At 41.4% G+C, this 15,739-nt stretch overlaps 1 protein-coding gene across 2 annotated transcripts in view; it reads right to left on the reverse strand.

Moving 5' to 3' along the window:
* The window catches only part of RPS6KA2 (ribosomal protein S6 kinase A2), a 280,073-nt gene that overhangs the window by 171,358 nt on the left and 92,976 nt on the right, over nt 1-15,739 (reverse strand). Inside the window, exon 1 of one of the 2 annotated variants that reach the window (XM_037392120.1) lies at nt 12,278-12,830. The exons of the other annotated variant lie outside the window; for it this stretch is intronic. Within the exon in view, the coding sequence (XP_037248017.1) occupies nt 12,278-12,376 (99 nt within the window). The 5' untranslated portion in view covers nt 12,377-12,830. Of the gene's footprint in view, nt 1-12,277; nt 12,831-15,739 lie in introns of those variants that run through there. 2 annotated transcript variants of the gene reach the window in all.

Consider the following 15,739-nt stretch of genomic DNA (forward strand, 5'->3'; position numbering starts at 1 on the left):
TCAGCATTTTTGCAGTCCAGCTGTGGGACTCTACACGGCAGTGCACAGCGTGTTCAAATCCTCAACCTTTATTTACAAGAGGGAAGAAAAGCCTGAAGACAAGAATAAAGAACCAGATCCCAGGAAGGCAGAACAACTTCATTTCTTCTCCTCAGTAACTGGAAAATGGGGAGTTGATGTGCCTCCCTGAAGACATGATTCAAAATCCCAGACAGCAACAGCTGTCTGATCACCAGAAAGATAAATGAGAGCGTGTGGACCATAGTGGTACTCCATGGAGAGAGCTCTCAGCCTCATGAATGTCACACCAGCAAACGGATTTAGAAAGCAAGGGGGAAAGGACAATCTTTCTCTTGACTGTGTTGTGTGTACAGTATGTTAAATGGTTTGTAAGTCCCCACTTACCCAGGGAGGGGTTATAACTGCCATGGTCATGCATGTGGAAAATAACAGGGAGGAGAAGACAAGCACAAAACAGTCAGAAAAAAAGCTAAACCAATCAATAATAGAACAAGTGGTCAAGAGGGGAAGCAAAGGACTGATCTATTTTTCCTAAATAAGAATCTTCGAAAAGCTCTGGTTTTGCAATGACCCCGAGTGCCTTCATTAGAGAAGATTACATTTTTAATCCACTCATTTGACATGCATTATGAGAAATATGGAAATACTAAATAAAAAACTTAAGACTTTCCTTACAACTCCAAGGAAAAACTTCTACACAGAGGAAGATGTCCAAGAACGACTCCTCCAAAAAATCACATGTATCTGCTCGTTACAGCATTTCTTTCAATATAAACATTACTCAAATGAATTTTATGGCTTCTTTTATAAGCCTGTTACAGAAGGAGAAAATGCTTTTAAACCAAGCAGAAGAAGAAGTTGGCACCATCACATAATTATCTTTTCCTAAGCAAACAATATGATTGTAAGTAACTTAGACCCTTTCATAGAGAAATACCCATTTTCAAAAGTAAATTGTCTGTAAACTTTATCCTGATGTTTGGACAGATTATTTTCAAAAAGACAATTGGGATAAAATTAGTAGCTTTTGGCAGATAATCACTATAGGCAGTGTGTGCTTTGGAAGCAACGGTCTTCAGAACCATTAATGGTATTTCTCCTAGTGTCCCATCCAGATTTTCCTATCTGGGAAAAATGAGAATTTTATTTGCTAGATTACAAAATCCCTGTTACTGAGGCTTTTAGAAATTAATTTCATACCATCAGGCAAAAAGATGTCATTTGATTTTTATGTTTTTTCAGGACATGGCCTTTCAGAGAAAAGTAAATACAGAGTGAATTTCTCTGCTGTGCAAGGAGGGATGTTATAGCATTGATGGCATTAACAGCTGTAGAACGGAAAAAAGAACATCTGGATGCTGCCATATTTGCACTGGTGGAATAGAGGGAAGTAGGTGAGTAAATATTATCTGTGCTTACTCTGCAGGCATAGTAAGTTCTCCTGCCCATCATCGTCACCAGCATTGCTGCTCAATATATTATGATCGGACATTAACCTTTCCACAAAAATGTGGGGAAAAAAACCAGATGCATTGAAGTATGATTTTAGTAAGGATTCTTCCAATTCTGCAAAAGCAAAAAACCAATCCTGAAATCACAGAGAAAGAAAGAAAATTCTCAGTTACAAATCATGGGAAACTGTGGTTTCTCTCTAGCTCTAGTAACACTGGTGATTTTTTTTTCCCTTGTATCAGTTTGCAGTTAACAACTGTCTTTTCTTCAGACCTGAGCTAATGACCCTAAAATGCTCATCCTTATAACATAAAGGCTTGAGTTAGCCATCAAACTAAGGATGAAGTACACTAAAAGTTTTTGAAGGAGAAAGCAAAATGTCTCCTCACTCCCCCTCAGCTTAGTTTGACCCAACTTCTGCTTTATGTATTTTCTGCTTTACAATTGCTAAAACTTATCCATGAACAAAGAAGCTTTAACACTGAAAATGAAGCAGTTTTATTACCTCAGACCGTCAGGTGTCATAAACCCAGACAATTCTGCAATGCTGGAGAGACTGAGAGGGATAAGCTGATGCCTGCTTCAGTGGGGGCTTTCCTGCCTTTACACACAGGGCTTTTTCTGTGTGGATTCACACCACACACTTCCACACACTTCTCAAGTAAACCTAAATACGTGGTCCACCTTTGGAAGGAGAAGTTGAAGAGAAGTTGACAGAATGCAGAAGTAAGAGCTGAGATTAACTACCACACTTTCCTTTCCTCCTTTTGTGCCTATTCACTGATTGCCACATAGAAGGGAGAAGGTAGCTCCCAAAGGTGTGTGAGTCTGGAAAACAAGGACAGATACATCGTCTTTTCCAGAAGGGCATCTATTCTTTCAAATTAAGGCACTGCAATGTGCTTGAAATCAGCCTTAAAATGCCAGCACTTTAAAATTCCTTTGTATTGCCATCACATGAAAACCATTCACATTTTGAAACTGTCTTGGTTTAGCCACCTTGTTAATACCAATTTAACAAAATATTAAGTTCATTTCATAAGAAAAATTAGTGATTTTACTTGCCAGGAAAAAGCTTCAAGCCTTTTCAATATAATGAAATGTTATTAAAAAACTTTTGAAGTATGCACTATTTAACACCTGCACACATTTAGTAATCAAAAATTCAAATTCAGTGGTTATAAATGGTTTTGAACTGTGTCATGGAAATAATCTAATATAAAGCCTTGATTTCAGATTATACTTCAGTAATAATTGCAGCACATAATCATACAGGAATAAAGTAGATATTGTGCAGACCAACAGCCAATACAGCAGGATTTAAGATATTTAGACAGATGACTTTAAAATGAATGCAATTACAACATTTGATTGCTGTCTCAGGCATTTTCTAGTCACAAGCAGAGGTTGTCTCATACAGGAAAGACTGGTATGGAGAGGTGCTGACGCAGAAATCAAAGGCAAAGATATCTGCCAGAGTCACAGCACTTGTCTACTCGTTGCCCTCAATGTGGAAGTCGAGAAGACAAAGTTGAACTGCTATAGGATTTTCTTTATTACTTACTAGCAAAACAAAACAAAAAATATTCTAAAAGAAAAACTCTTCCCCCTCTGACTAAATATGGTGGGTTGACCTTGGTGAGATGCCCCCAAGCTGCTCTACCACACCGTTCCTCCGCACGATGGAGGGGAGAAAATAAGATGGAAAAAACCCTCATGGGTCAAGATAAAGGCAGTTTAATAAAAGCAGAAGCAAAGAAAAACAAAAGATTTATTTGCTACTTCCCATCAGCCAGTGATGTCCGGCCACTTCCCGGGAAGCAGGGCTTCAGTACGTGTAGCGGTTGCTCCAGAAGACAAGCATCATGATAACAACCGCCCCCCTCGTCCTCTTTTCACTTCGCTTTTATTGCTGAGCAGAATCACGTGGTATGGACTATCCCTTTGGTCAGTTTGGCTCAGCTGTCCTGGCTGTGTCCCCTGCCAAGATCTTGCCCACCCCCACCCTACTAGTGAGGGGGGAGCTGGTGGAGAGACAGCCTTGGTGCTGCGCGAGCGCTGCTCAGCAGTAGCCGAAACACTGGTGTTACCAACACCTTTCTGGCTACCAACACAAAGCACAGCACTGTGAGGGCTGCTGTGGGGAAAATTAATGCCATCTCAGCCAGACCCAATACACCAAAGGACTAAACATCTGCCCAAGCCCTTTACTTATTTTTCAGGAAAATTGCTTATGTAAGCACATAATATGAAGGTTTTCTGTTGTACCATTTATCAGTGCTGGCCACTTTACATATAAATTACATAGAACAGTTAGTCCTCTGTCCAAACAGGAGACCAAAATATTGACCTCTGGGATGGCCAGGCTTGATATATGCCAAGAACACACCCTATTGCTGTCTAGCTATGCATTAAATCCCTGTTATCTTATTGTTGTCAACATGAAATGACTCTCCTCTTCTAGGGAAGTTAGATTAGTCATCTATCTGTAACTTTGTATCAATGACTGTGCCCTTGAAGGAGAACTACAAGCCTGATAGGGGAACATCCTGCCCCAGGAGGTGCCAACAGCCAGCTAATTGCAACAAAGACAAGAAGTCAGCAGAATGAGACTGTAACTAGGGGGGAGGGAAAGGTGGCATGGGGAGATTGCAGCCACCAACTCAATTCAGGACTAAAAGATTCTCCTCCCCCAGCCCAGGACACGTGTAATAAATTAAAAATATGCTGTAACTTTAAATCAAAGTGAAAGATGTATAAACCAATAGAAAACTACAATTCATAACTAATTACCAATAGTATCTTTTAGGCAGAGCTTGGAAAATACATATTCTTGTTCTTCTGAAGTTGGGGCTTGCTTTGTGGAATACCACCTAGACCCCAGCCCTGTGCAAATCTGTAATAAATACATACCTGAACTCTGTGTCAATTGGCTCTTGCACACTGTGTGAGCAATCCCACTTTTTTGGACAACACTATTTCTCCAAAGAGTTACCACCCCCAAAAAGGCTCAATCCTAAAGCATGTTCTACAACACACAGATCTTTCAAACCAGTAAGTTTGAGCTTTTAAAGACCTTTTTTTACCATTTTTCAACAGTTTGCACCACCAACTAGTTCATTCACTCTTTATGGCATACAGCAGCCTATGCCATACTGCTAGCTGAAGGAAGTACTTGATTCCTTCCCTCCTAAGGACATGGTAAAGCTTTGAGTCTGGAACACATCTTTGTGTTAATTTGTCCATGGAGATGTCTAAGGCTCAGTCTTGTAAATAATGAGATGACTCACAAATTCAGCATGGAGTTAAGTTGTCTGTAGTTTTGAAGGGCAAGCTCTAATATTCCCCTGGAACAGAAATGTCATTTTTTTATTATGCTTAAATATTGTTTCATTATTTGTATTACAAGCAGCAGCCTGTACTAAATTCTGTAGTTTTAAAATTGAATTTCCATACAAAATTCAAAAAAATGTCTAATCATACTAGTTCTCTCCTTGTTGAGTCCTACAGAACTTCAAAAAAGAAATGCACAGCACAAAATCAGAGACCCTGAATGTATATACATGTGCATAAAATGTATTCCACATGTTTACATGAAATAAGAAAAAAAATACTATTTTCCTGCTTACCATCACTCTCAGCTCACCACTACTTTTTACCCATAATGTATAGCAGGAATTGACACCACTCAGCACTCAATATGTCCCTAAAGAAGCCCCATATCGCAGCACTGAGCTGACATTACCCTGTTGGGCACCACAAACTTGTCTGGGGAGTGATGCTTCTGAGAACAAGCAGGACTGGGTATCTCCTGTTTACCTGTTAACAGTCCTGTTAACAACAGTCAAAGGTAAGTTTTATAGATAAAAACCTACACACTCAGTTGTCGTGTGTCGTCGTTCGTCCGTGTGTCCCCCCCCCCCAAAAAAAAAAAAAAGCCTTCAGTTTATTTGTAATAACTCTTGAAGAGAACCGTTTACTGCCTTCTGCCAGTCACGTCCAGGTCCAAATCTGGCCCTGCAGGAAAGAGGCATGGCATAATTACTATCATTACTTACCACCTGAAAGCATGCTAGCAGCCTCTATCTCCCCTTCTTGCCCACACACTGCTACATAATACCTAATAATATCACTGCAATCTGAGAAGAAGGTTCTCCTCATTGGAAACACCGCTGTTTTGTCTTCTGCATTCTCAATGGTTTGCACTTCTAGTATCCTTGAACTCCTGGCACTCAGAGGAGAGCTCTAGGCTCTCTCACATCCCACAGTAAAAGCAGCTCTGCAGAAACACTGATACTGGCAACAAATTTCAAAGGAGCGAGCAACATTTCACAGCTAAGGGATGGCTGCTCCTTCAAAGTCTTCCATATCCATGCTGTGGCTGCCCCATCACCATGCACGCACCCACTGAGGGAGCCTCCATCCCAAACTGCCTGGAAGGCACAAAAGGTCCAAGTGTGCAAATGGTAGCTGTGCTGCAAGGACCTTGAACAGATGTATCGCTTGCTTCCTTACACATAGTCAGGAAGCTTTTTTCAGGGTAGATTGAAAATAGCAAGGTAGCTATTTTCAAGGTAGATTCAATGATCCACTCTCATTCTTTTCCATTTCCTGAGACCGTTCTTCAGGAAGCAAAGCTGTGCCCTGTAAGAGCTGACGGCATCACAGAGAGAGAGAGTGTGTATGTCCTGAGTGCAGAACTCATTGCTGCTTCTCTTCCTTGCCAAATACTTTTACAAATCATTGCAAACCTGGGACAGTAGGTCCTGTTGAAGTGAGCAAAAGGAACTGACTAGCAAATATTTAGATGAAAAGTATTTCTACTTTAGTAACTGGTACATAAACCTAAGAAGTTTCTTTGTTCTAATTTCTGTCTGTCCTTGGAAATATTTTCAGTTACCTGTGAGGACACAAATACAAAAAGCATGCACAAAAGGAGTCCTCTCCTGAGACTAGCAGAAAAATGGATGAATCAGATGCTACTGATTACAAAAATAGGTGCAGGAGAGCTCAGTCCTCTGAGAACAGACTTTTTGTGCCACAGGGTCAGCCAGGCCATAACATTATGAGCTAAAAGCTAGAATAAAATTACATGTTTTCCACTTCCATAGAACCAAGTTACTCTACTGCTAGGCAGGGGCCTAGCTGCCCACAGTTCCCCATCAGTCCACCAGGTTCAGCTCTTTTCCTCCTGAACACCTGCTTACAGATGCTCCAGGCTCAGGGAAACAGGACATTACCTTGCCCACAGACACAATGGACAGGCATCAGCCTCTCCGTTTCACTCTTCATCATTTGTCTGTGATCGTGACCAAACGTGTTCACCATACCACTGCATCATCGCCAGTCAAATAAGGTATACATGTGTGTGGCCCATCAGCTGATCAGAGAAGACCCATACCACAACTAAATGAAGACCTCGTCTGTTATGAGAGAATATCAGGTCCCTGCGCTATGCCCAAACATGTGTGTACCCTGGGTATGTGACCAAAGTCTGTGTTTAACTGTGTGATGCATGTCAGGATTGATCTAACATGAGAGCCCAGGATAGGCTGTCAGCTCTGGACTGGATGCCAAATACCATCAGATCAAGGCATCATGCAGGCATTTAGATCGTGGAAATGGAGCATAAAATAACAATTTGGATTGGTCTTTGACAGGGTAGGGTTCTTTGAAATAAAAGTGATTTTTACAAGGGACCATTAGCATCCAAAGGAAGGGCTTCTCCTTAGCAATGTTGCTGTGATTGGCACAAGGTCTTGCTCCTGAAAGTCCCTAACTTTCAGAAAGGAAGAAAGTAATTTTCCTACCCTACAGCAGAGACTGAGGAAAGGGGACCTAAAAAGCTTTCAAATGCATAAAATCTTGCTGCAAAGAAAAGGAAACAATCTCTTTTTCACAGTTACAACGGGCAGGACAAGATGACACAGGCTTAAATTGCCGTAAGAAAAGCTCTCAGACACTAGGATAATGTTGTAAAATATACCTCCTGGGGAGGTTATGGGCATTTACTGTCGGAGGCCTTTAAGAAGAGGTTAGAAAAACATCTTTCTTTCGTGTGATAGTTTAGATGTAGTTGATGCTGCCTAGGCAGGAGGAGGGGAAGTCCAGATCAAGGTTTTTTTCAATCCCTCCCAGCCCTATTTTTCTATTATTTTTCTACGGACAAGCTATCCCTACATCAACTTGCATAATTTTCCCTTTCTGTAGCTCAGCAGTTAATTTGAGGCTTGTGGGAAGGAGGACATCGCAGGCCTGAGGTGCAAGAGACTGTTTATTTGGTATAAAGGTAGAAGTATTTGGGGAGCTGGGGAGAGACTCCTGTATTATAAATGCGTACGTATGTGAATAACCTCTCTTAGCACCAAACCCAGTGTAAGTAGGTAGAATGGTATCAAAGGACTTGAATATTCATTAGATTTTCATTTTACAAATGGGGAATGAAGGACACAGAGGTCTGAACCATCTGCAATGACACAGCAAGTTATCAAAATGAGCCTGAAAATTCGATCCTGTGGCTCCTGAAGTGACCTGTCCTCCTCCTGCTCTCCATTCCCTGCCCTGCCCCCCTTCACCCCCAGCAAGCCATGCAAGACTACAAGAATTGCAGCATTTCCTCACACAAGTCTTGCCGGCAGCTGGGGGAAGTCAGACTACAATAGCGTCGGTAACTTCTGCTGTAACAAGAACACACATCACAAAGATGATCATTACCAAGGGAAAAAAAACACCTAAAGCTTCCTCAGCACTTGCACCTTGCAGAGCTGGTCTTGGGCTGTTAATCCCCATCTCTGTTCTTTAATTCGCCTCTTTCAGTCTAACCTTTGACAGAAAGAATATATTCTTCTACCCAATTATTATCTATAAAAATAAAAAAAAAGACAGAATGAAGGACACACTACTGCTAAAGAACAAAATTATTCTTTATACAAGTGCAGAAGAATTCACAAGCGTTTGCAAGTGAAGCATTGCTCCAGCTCACTGTGCAAAAGGAGCAGTCTAGCTCAGCATTTGCTGACCACTTTCCTAAGGCTGTTCTAATTAAAACCTAAAGGAAATCAAAATCAGAGCCTAAGATTAGAACAAAAAATCTATCATCATAAAGTATTATAAAGCCAGTGCCAATCCTTCTGCACTATGCCTTACCAAACTGCATAGGCTTGCTTCCATATCCCACATGCCAATGCTGGAACCCAAAGAGGACCCATACATGAATCACCCACAGGAGGTCCTGCCTCTCACAACTGACTATGCTGAGATGCACCAGGGTCCAAATTAATTTTGAATTAATTTGAAAGAACTCTGCTAGGCTCTAAAAGCCCCATATGTAGACCAAACAGAATTTGGATTCACCATTACCAGTGAGACAAAACAAGAATTAAAGAATAATGAATTAAGAATACATAAAGAATGCAAAAATCTGAAACATGTCCCAGAAGAATCAAAGGGTTTAATGTTTTAATTGGTCATTTTCTCAAAAAAACCCCAATATATGCTTCTGTGTCACTGGTATAAATATAATCAAATTCTTCGCATGCTTAAGTCTTTCCTAGCTTATTCAAATGGCATATTTAACTTTTGATTTATAAATCAAGGGATATTGCTCACTGCCATAAGATGCATTCCACTGGGGCTCAAAGTCTTTAGTAGATCCACACTGTGCGTACTTTCTCCTGATGGTTTCACATTCATGTTCATCAACACTCAGCAAGAACCATAAACAAAGCCCTCCTCTTGGATGCACACATGCAGTTCCCATTGACTTTGCTGGATTTCAGCTGACTTCAGTAAGAACTCTGTGCATGCAGAAGGGCAAAACTTGGCTCTGCACATTTAATAAAATTACATCACTAGATACCTTATAAATGAAGGGCAATGCAGGCCATACTGAAAAATAATATAAACTGAAAACCTGAAAGTATAGCCAGATAAGTTCAAATTTCAGCCAAGTTTTCCCAGAATAACAAAAAGGGGACACATTTTGGGCAAGATGAAACAAAACTCCTGTAACATCTCATTTACCAGAGTGTGCTCGGCTCCCTTTAGCAGGACAAAGTGTGAAACCCAGATATTTACATGGGGCAATGATCTTGTTGATACAGCAATGATATTGGCATATGAAATGATTAAGTAAAGGTCAAGATGCAAACTGTGACTTGCTAAGTCATTTTCTGCATCTATACCCTGCTCTGTAATTTATGAAGCTCATTGCAATGAATTAAAAGTGAATACCACACTGGAAAAAGTAATTAATGATACGATCTTAATAACTAATATTATGTTATTTTGAATCTACTTTAATAGTCGTACTTTAAAGATCTCAAATGCTTGAATCAGGAGTATCTATCTTAAAACCATTTTAATCCCACCCACCTGGTCAAAACAACACTACAACAACCTACACAAGCTAGGAACAACAGCCCTCTTCCAAATTTCAAATAACATCTAGCAACACATAACTTGCCAGGTACATTGGCTAACACACACTAAGCAAAGCAATGCCATGTGCTTTCTCCAAATTTCTTTCCTCTATTTTACACTTACTCATTCTATGATGTAATAACCTGTGCCTTTTACTGCCTCTTTAGAAATATCTACGTATGAGGACAAAGAATATTCTGACTTCTAAATAATTCAACGACCAACAGGCTTCCTTGCACTTTATGTTTGGCTGACAAGCGCTCATTAGCCTGCAATTACAAATTTATACACAGAAGTACTCAGGGATGGAAATCACAGAGGGGGCTTGATGTTCATGTTTGTTTTTTCCCCCTCTAAGCAAGAACATCTCTGATGATTTTCACACTTAAATAGCAGAACAGATTTTATGAATCATTTTTTCTTCTTCATTGGAACAACCCTTACTCCCTGCTGCATTATAATACTGAGTCACTTTGCATAAAGTTGGTCATGACTGCCAAGTCAAGGGGCACAGGAGGGAAACAGACAAAATGCTCTGAACTCACATGTGTGATGGGATACATATCAAGCTGCTTCTTGAAGCAAATTATTTAAAGACAGGGGGAAAAAAATCATTACAAGACAAGATCAAGTAAGGGAAAACTATTTCATAGATATTGAATATCTATTTACATAGATAGTAAATCTAATACTGATGATCAAAGGAATTGTAAAGAAGGTTTTTGGGGGGTTTGTTTGTTTGGTTTTTTTAAATGAAGCAAGGGCCTGGCTTGCTCCAAATGCTGAATTGTACTGGTCATTCATGCTAGGTCAGCCAGTAAAACAATTAGTGTGGTGAAATCTTTTTCTCCCAAACTATGGCACTGTCAGATGAATAGTTACAAGATCTGGTGGGGCTTTGCTGTCTCAAACCCATCTCCCCTCAACATCCACACCTTGACACTGGCAGCCTACACAGACACTCATCTGCCTCAGAACTTCTTCATGTAACTCCAGGTCTACTTTGTGTTGGCTCCAGTGGAGCACAAGCTTAGTGAATTTACAGTGTGTTACAAGGAACATCTATTTCAGGTTGGCCTTTTTCAATTCTGGGTTCACAACAGGGAAAGGAAGGGTTCCCTGCTTGTCCCCTCAGTCCTAGAGAGGCAGGGCTGGTGCAAGGAGGGAGCTTTTGATTTATTAGGGGTTTTAAATGCATAGCATGACTATTGGATGAGTGAAATAAAATTAGGTACCTTACATGACCATTTTTTCAAGACAGCTGATTTTAAAGAGTTAAAGAAAAAAAACACAGCAAAACATGCCAGCCAAACACTCTGCTTTTCTGCATGTCCTGTTTAAGCAATAACACATGAAGAACTTCACATTCAAACAATTACCTGGTACTTTAAATGGGACACTAAGAGAATAACACTTTAAAATGTATTCGCACAGCATGAGACTAATCCTCCTCCTGGGAATATCGGTGCAAATCAGAGTAACTCCTCCGAGGTCAACTGAAGTACACCAGCACAAAACAAATGTGAGGCAGAGGGGAATCAGGCCCCATCTACCTCTATTTTAATGCAGAGGTTGCAGATCATCTGCAATGATAAAGTGAACAACATAAATATAACTGACATCTATTCAATTGATCTCACATCCTGCCGGCTATTCACAGCTCCAAATATAGGGCTGAAGAACAATGGTTCAAGGAAGGGAGGCAGAAATCCTGGTTCTAACTCATTCACACATTCCTGTCTGCTAATACCGCCGACTTGAACTGCCTTCATCTCCTCACACTGCTAAATCATCGTAGGCTTAATTTGACATTGTCCCTTAGCTCCTGAAGAACTTCTCCTTACAACAACAACAAAACACCAGGATGCATGGGAGAGAAGAGACATGCAAAAATCTGTGCAAGCATAAGAACCTATGGACAAACAAGCAAGCAAATCCCTAACATACCGTATAAATAAAAGGCACTAGCAAACTGATTAATTATTTGGAAATCTGGCACTGAGAAAGAATGGTATATGCACAAGGGAGGAAGACTATAATATGAAGCTATTGTAAAGTATGGTGCCATTTGTGCTAATTTAAGTGGATCCGTAATTATTTCCTACAACTTCATGATGTCCTGAGCCAGCTTCCCTCTCCCCTGCCGGGCTGATAAAAGGATCCTTAGCAACACACTAAATACATTATGCAATGTATTGAATACTACCGAGAAAAAGCACTGAATTACACTGAAACAAAGAACATCAGGTGCGACTATCACCACCTCCAGGGAAAGATCACCTTTAACTATTTATCACGTCAGTAAACGCAGGATTCTCTTGTATTTCTGTCACCGGCACCTAATGGCATTTGCTACGTTTAACAAAGTTAAGGCGAATTTTACCTCAAATCTACTTAGGCTGGAGCTCTTTGACCGAGACTTCTTGCGGAGATAGACCGAGAAGAACCGACGCACTGTGAACTTCTTCATGTTCATGTCCATTGCCCTGTCCCAGCTGCGGCACGGAGCACGACAGAGCTGCGGCGCCGCCGGAGAAAGCTAGCGCATCCCGATTGCCCCCTATTTGTATCCACAGGCAGGAGATCCTCCAAATGTCTGCTTCTGTTCATCAAGCCGGGCACGGCTAGACCTGCAAGAGGTACGCTGCCGGAGCCATGGGAGCCCGCGGCCGGCTGCTGGCTCTTCAGAGCATAAAGGCTTTACACTCCCTCTCGCTTCACACTGTTTACATTTCGGTGCTGCGAGCGGAACTCTCTCCCTGCTCCCTCTCTCCCTCTCCTTAGGTCCTACTACACCCAATCAGGCTCTGCTCGGCTGCATGCATAATCAGCTCCGGCAGATGACAGCTCCTGCGTCCCAGGCGTAGCAGGTTTGAGATAAATATTAGATGTGTCTATTGCTTTGCACTCCCTCTCCTCTCAGTCAGGCTCTTTCAATTTCCTGGTTTCTGAATCACATGGGGAATAGGCACATGCTGCACTTCTGTTTTTAGCTCGGAATTTCAACGCTGCTATAATTACTGAGGGCGATGGTGGTCAGAGCCGAGAAGAAATCAGCTCCTGCCTGAGAGTCTCTCCTGGGAGGAGGCTGAAAGACGCCATGACCCCACTGCTGGAGCAGATGGGTCTGAACCTCCTTTTATTCTGGGGAGTATGCAAAACAACATTGCCTCCCCCCCAAATCAAAAAGCTTCAAATTCTGTTCACAGATTACCCGCCTGCTTTACACTGAAGTACCTAACGCTGGCTGGCACAGCCCTGAAAATAGAAATCACAATCTAAATGGTTAAGTATTCCTATTCTTACTGCACTACAGCAGGGAGTTACAGCCCTACTAAGAAGTTAAACGTGTACATCTATTTGCAGGCTGTAATTTTGAGCTGCTCACTGTACTGCAAGCATGCAGACTTAGAGCTGTACCCCCACCTCCCCCAACATAATCACATTTTTCAGCTTTTCTTCAAAAACTGATGCATCTCAGTGTGATCCAGAGACCAAAGAGCTTTCTCTGCCTGCCTGCACACAGCTCGGGGTCCTTGCCCTTGGCAGCCTTTCCTTTCTGACTACCAAGGAGCACCCAGACATGCCTTTCTCCCATAAACTCATATGGAAAGTGAGTGACTCTGGTGACTTATTATTGACTCAGATAAATAAGCCCAGGGAAAGCTGACACCACTACAGCCTGAGAAGACTCTCGGAGGTTAAATGATAATACCACTCCAGTCAATTTGCTTTAAAAAAAAAGAAATGTATTTTGCTTTAAGTGCATGTCTGGACTCTGCTGCAAACTACATTGGGTGGTCATGCTTGTCACTGCCTGCTTTGTTCACAGCTCCTTTGCCCCTCTCTTCTGTCTAAAGCTTACCACAGTCCATATGTACCTGGAAAGGCATTAAGAAGGAAAAAAAAAAAAAAGAAAAGAAAAAAGAGGGTTTTGGCATTTATGGTCAGATTGTGGTCAGATTCAGGAGGTCAGATTGGAAAGGCTACCATTACTGCTGGTCTCTGTACTACAGCCTCCGACTCCTCTGTGCCTGGACGACTGCTGTCTCCCCAGCCTAAGGTAACTGTAGCACAGTGGCAGTCTGTTTTATCCCTTTCTCTTCTCAGCATCTCCTTCTGATGGCTTCTCTAATTCTCTTGGCTGGCAACAAAAATACTTCTAGGGTTTCTTTCAGGGTGCTGCCCCAGTGTAAGCTATGTCAGGTGTAGGAGCCCTTTGCCACTACAGTTGTGTTGGTTCCTGGCTAAACAACCTGGAACAGGGGCAAGTGTCCCAGCAAAACTAAGCTACCTGTAGGTGCACCAAAGCCCTTTTCACCAGCAAAACAATAAACAGGTAAAAAAGCAATTTTGTTGGAATAACTCAACGCCAAAATTATTTGCTGATGCAGCCTGTCTAGTTTCATGTCTCCTCACCACTCTGCATCAGCAAAATCCCAAGTGGCAGAAAGGCCCCAGGGACTCACCTGATTATCTGACCACCCTGCCCTGCCCTGCTACACCGCACAGCCACTGCTACTGCTCTCAGAGTGCTGCCCTGACACCGGTGAGGCCAGGCTTCCTGCTGCCAAAGGCTTTTGGCAGCCTCACACATTCCTACCTGTGTAAGCCACCTAAGCTTTCAATAGTGGTTGCTACTCTGACAGGTTTAGAGTAGTTCCCTTCCCATCACAGATACAACAAAATCCCACCTGGACGCCAACATCTTTATTAGTGCAGAGGAAATGGTAATTTCCCAGCTTTGAATACACGCTGGGTATATATCCCACTCTGTGTAGTAACAAGCAGTATATGAATGCCTGTTACTATTTATACTTAAACATTTATCACAACCTTCCCATTCCATTATGCATGTAGCCCTTTCACATACAAAGACATGCCATCACCATTTAATGTACATGCTCTGTTAATAAACTTCCAAGATTACACAGGCTATGACTTAATACCTATCAGGTACACTTATTAGATTCCGAATTTTATTCTTTACAACAACAAAACCACCAAACAAACAACCAAAACAGTTACAATGTGTTGGTAATTTTTTGTGAACATCAGAGCAACAGCAAGCCTTCAGTGCTAAAAGTTAGACTGTAACATGGACAGCATGTCCAGGCTAAGGGGTAAGTCTCTTACATCCCTGTCAAGACACAGGCATGGCAATAGGCATGATCTCCTTGCTTCCTTACACCCCATTCAGCCAGGTGATAGGGACTAAATACAGAAAACACAACCAACCATCAGTGCCAAGACATTGCTCTTTGCCTTTTGGGCAGCAGAGCAACAGAGATATTGCAGAGTAATCTTCCAACTATAAAAAACAACCCAGTTGCAAAAAAGAACATTAAAAAGAGTAAAAATAGAGAAACGAAACAGAGTGCATCAGCATGTAAAACTAAAGCATACAGACAAATATCTGAAGAGCATATTCCACTGCAGTTCCATGCACATGGTATGCTTCAAAACACAGCACTTAATTTTGCTCCAGAAAAGCAAATGAGAAGAGGCTTCAAAAACATTAACTCAAACTTTTAGTTAATCAGACAATATCCACTTTTCCCAATGACTCTAATAAAAAGATGAAAGCTAAAAAATAAATTAGAACATTAATCATTACATTTATAAACATATAACTGTCAGATCAACCTACAACGCGAATAATTCATTGCACTTAGAAATTCATGGCTGTAAATTATTTATCAGCTCCCCTCTGAGAAATTTTAACTGATGAAGAACCTGATGTAAAAAGAATTCACCAAATGTCTTCATTTAAGACAAGAATAAACAACAAAACTGGTGGAGGGGGGCATATGATGCATTGTCATCAACCAGTAATATTCTATTC

Source organism: Falco rusticolus, chromosome 6, assembly GCF_015220075.1.
Source record: "Falco rusticolus isolate bFalRus1 chromosome 6, bFalRus1.pri, whole genome shotgun sequence".
Classification (NCBI taxonomy): Eukaryota; Metazoa; Chordata; class Aves; order Falconiformes; family Falconidae; genus Falco; species Falco rusticolus.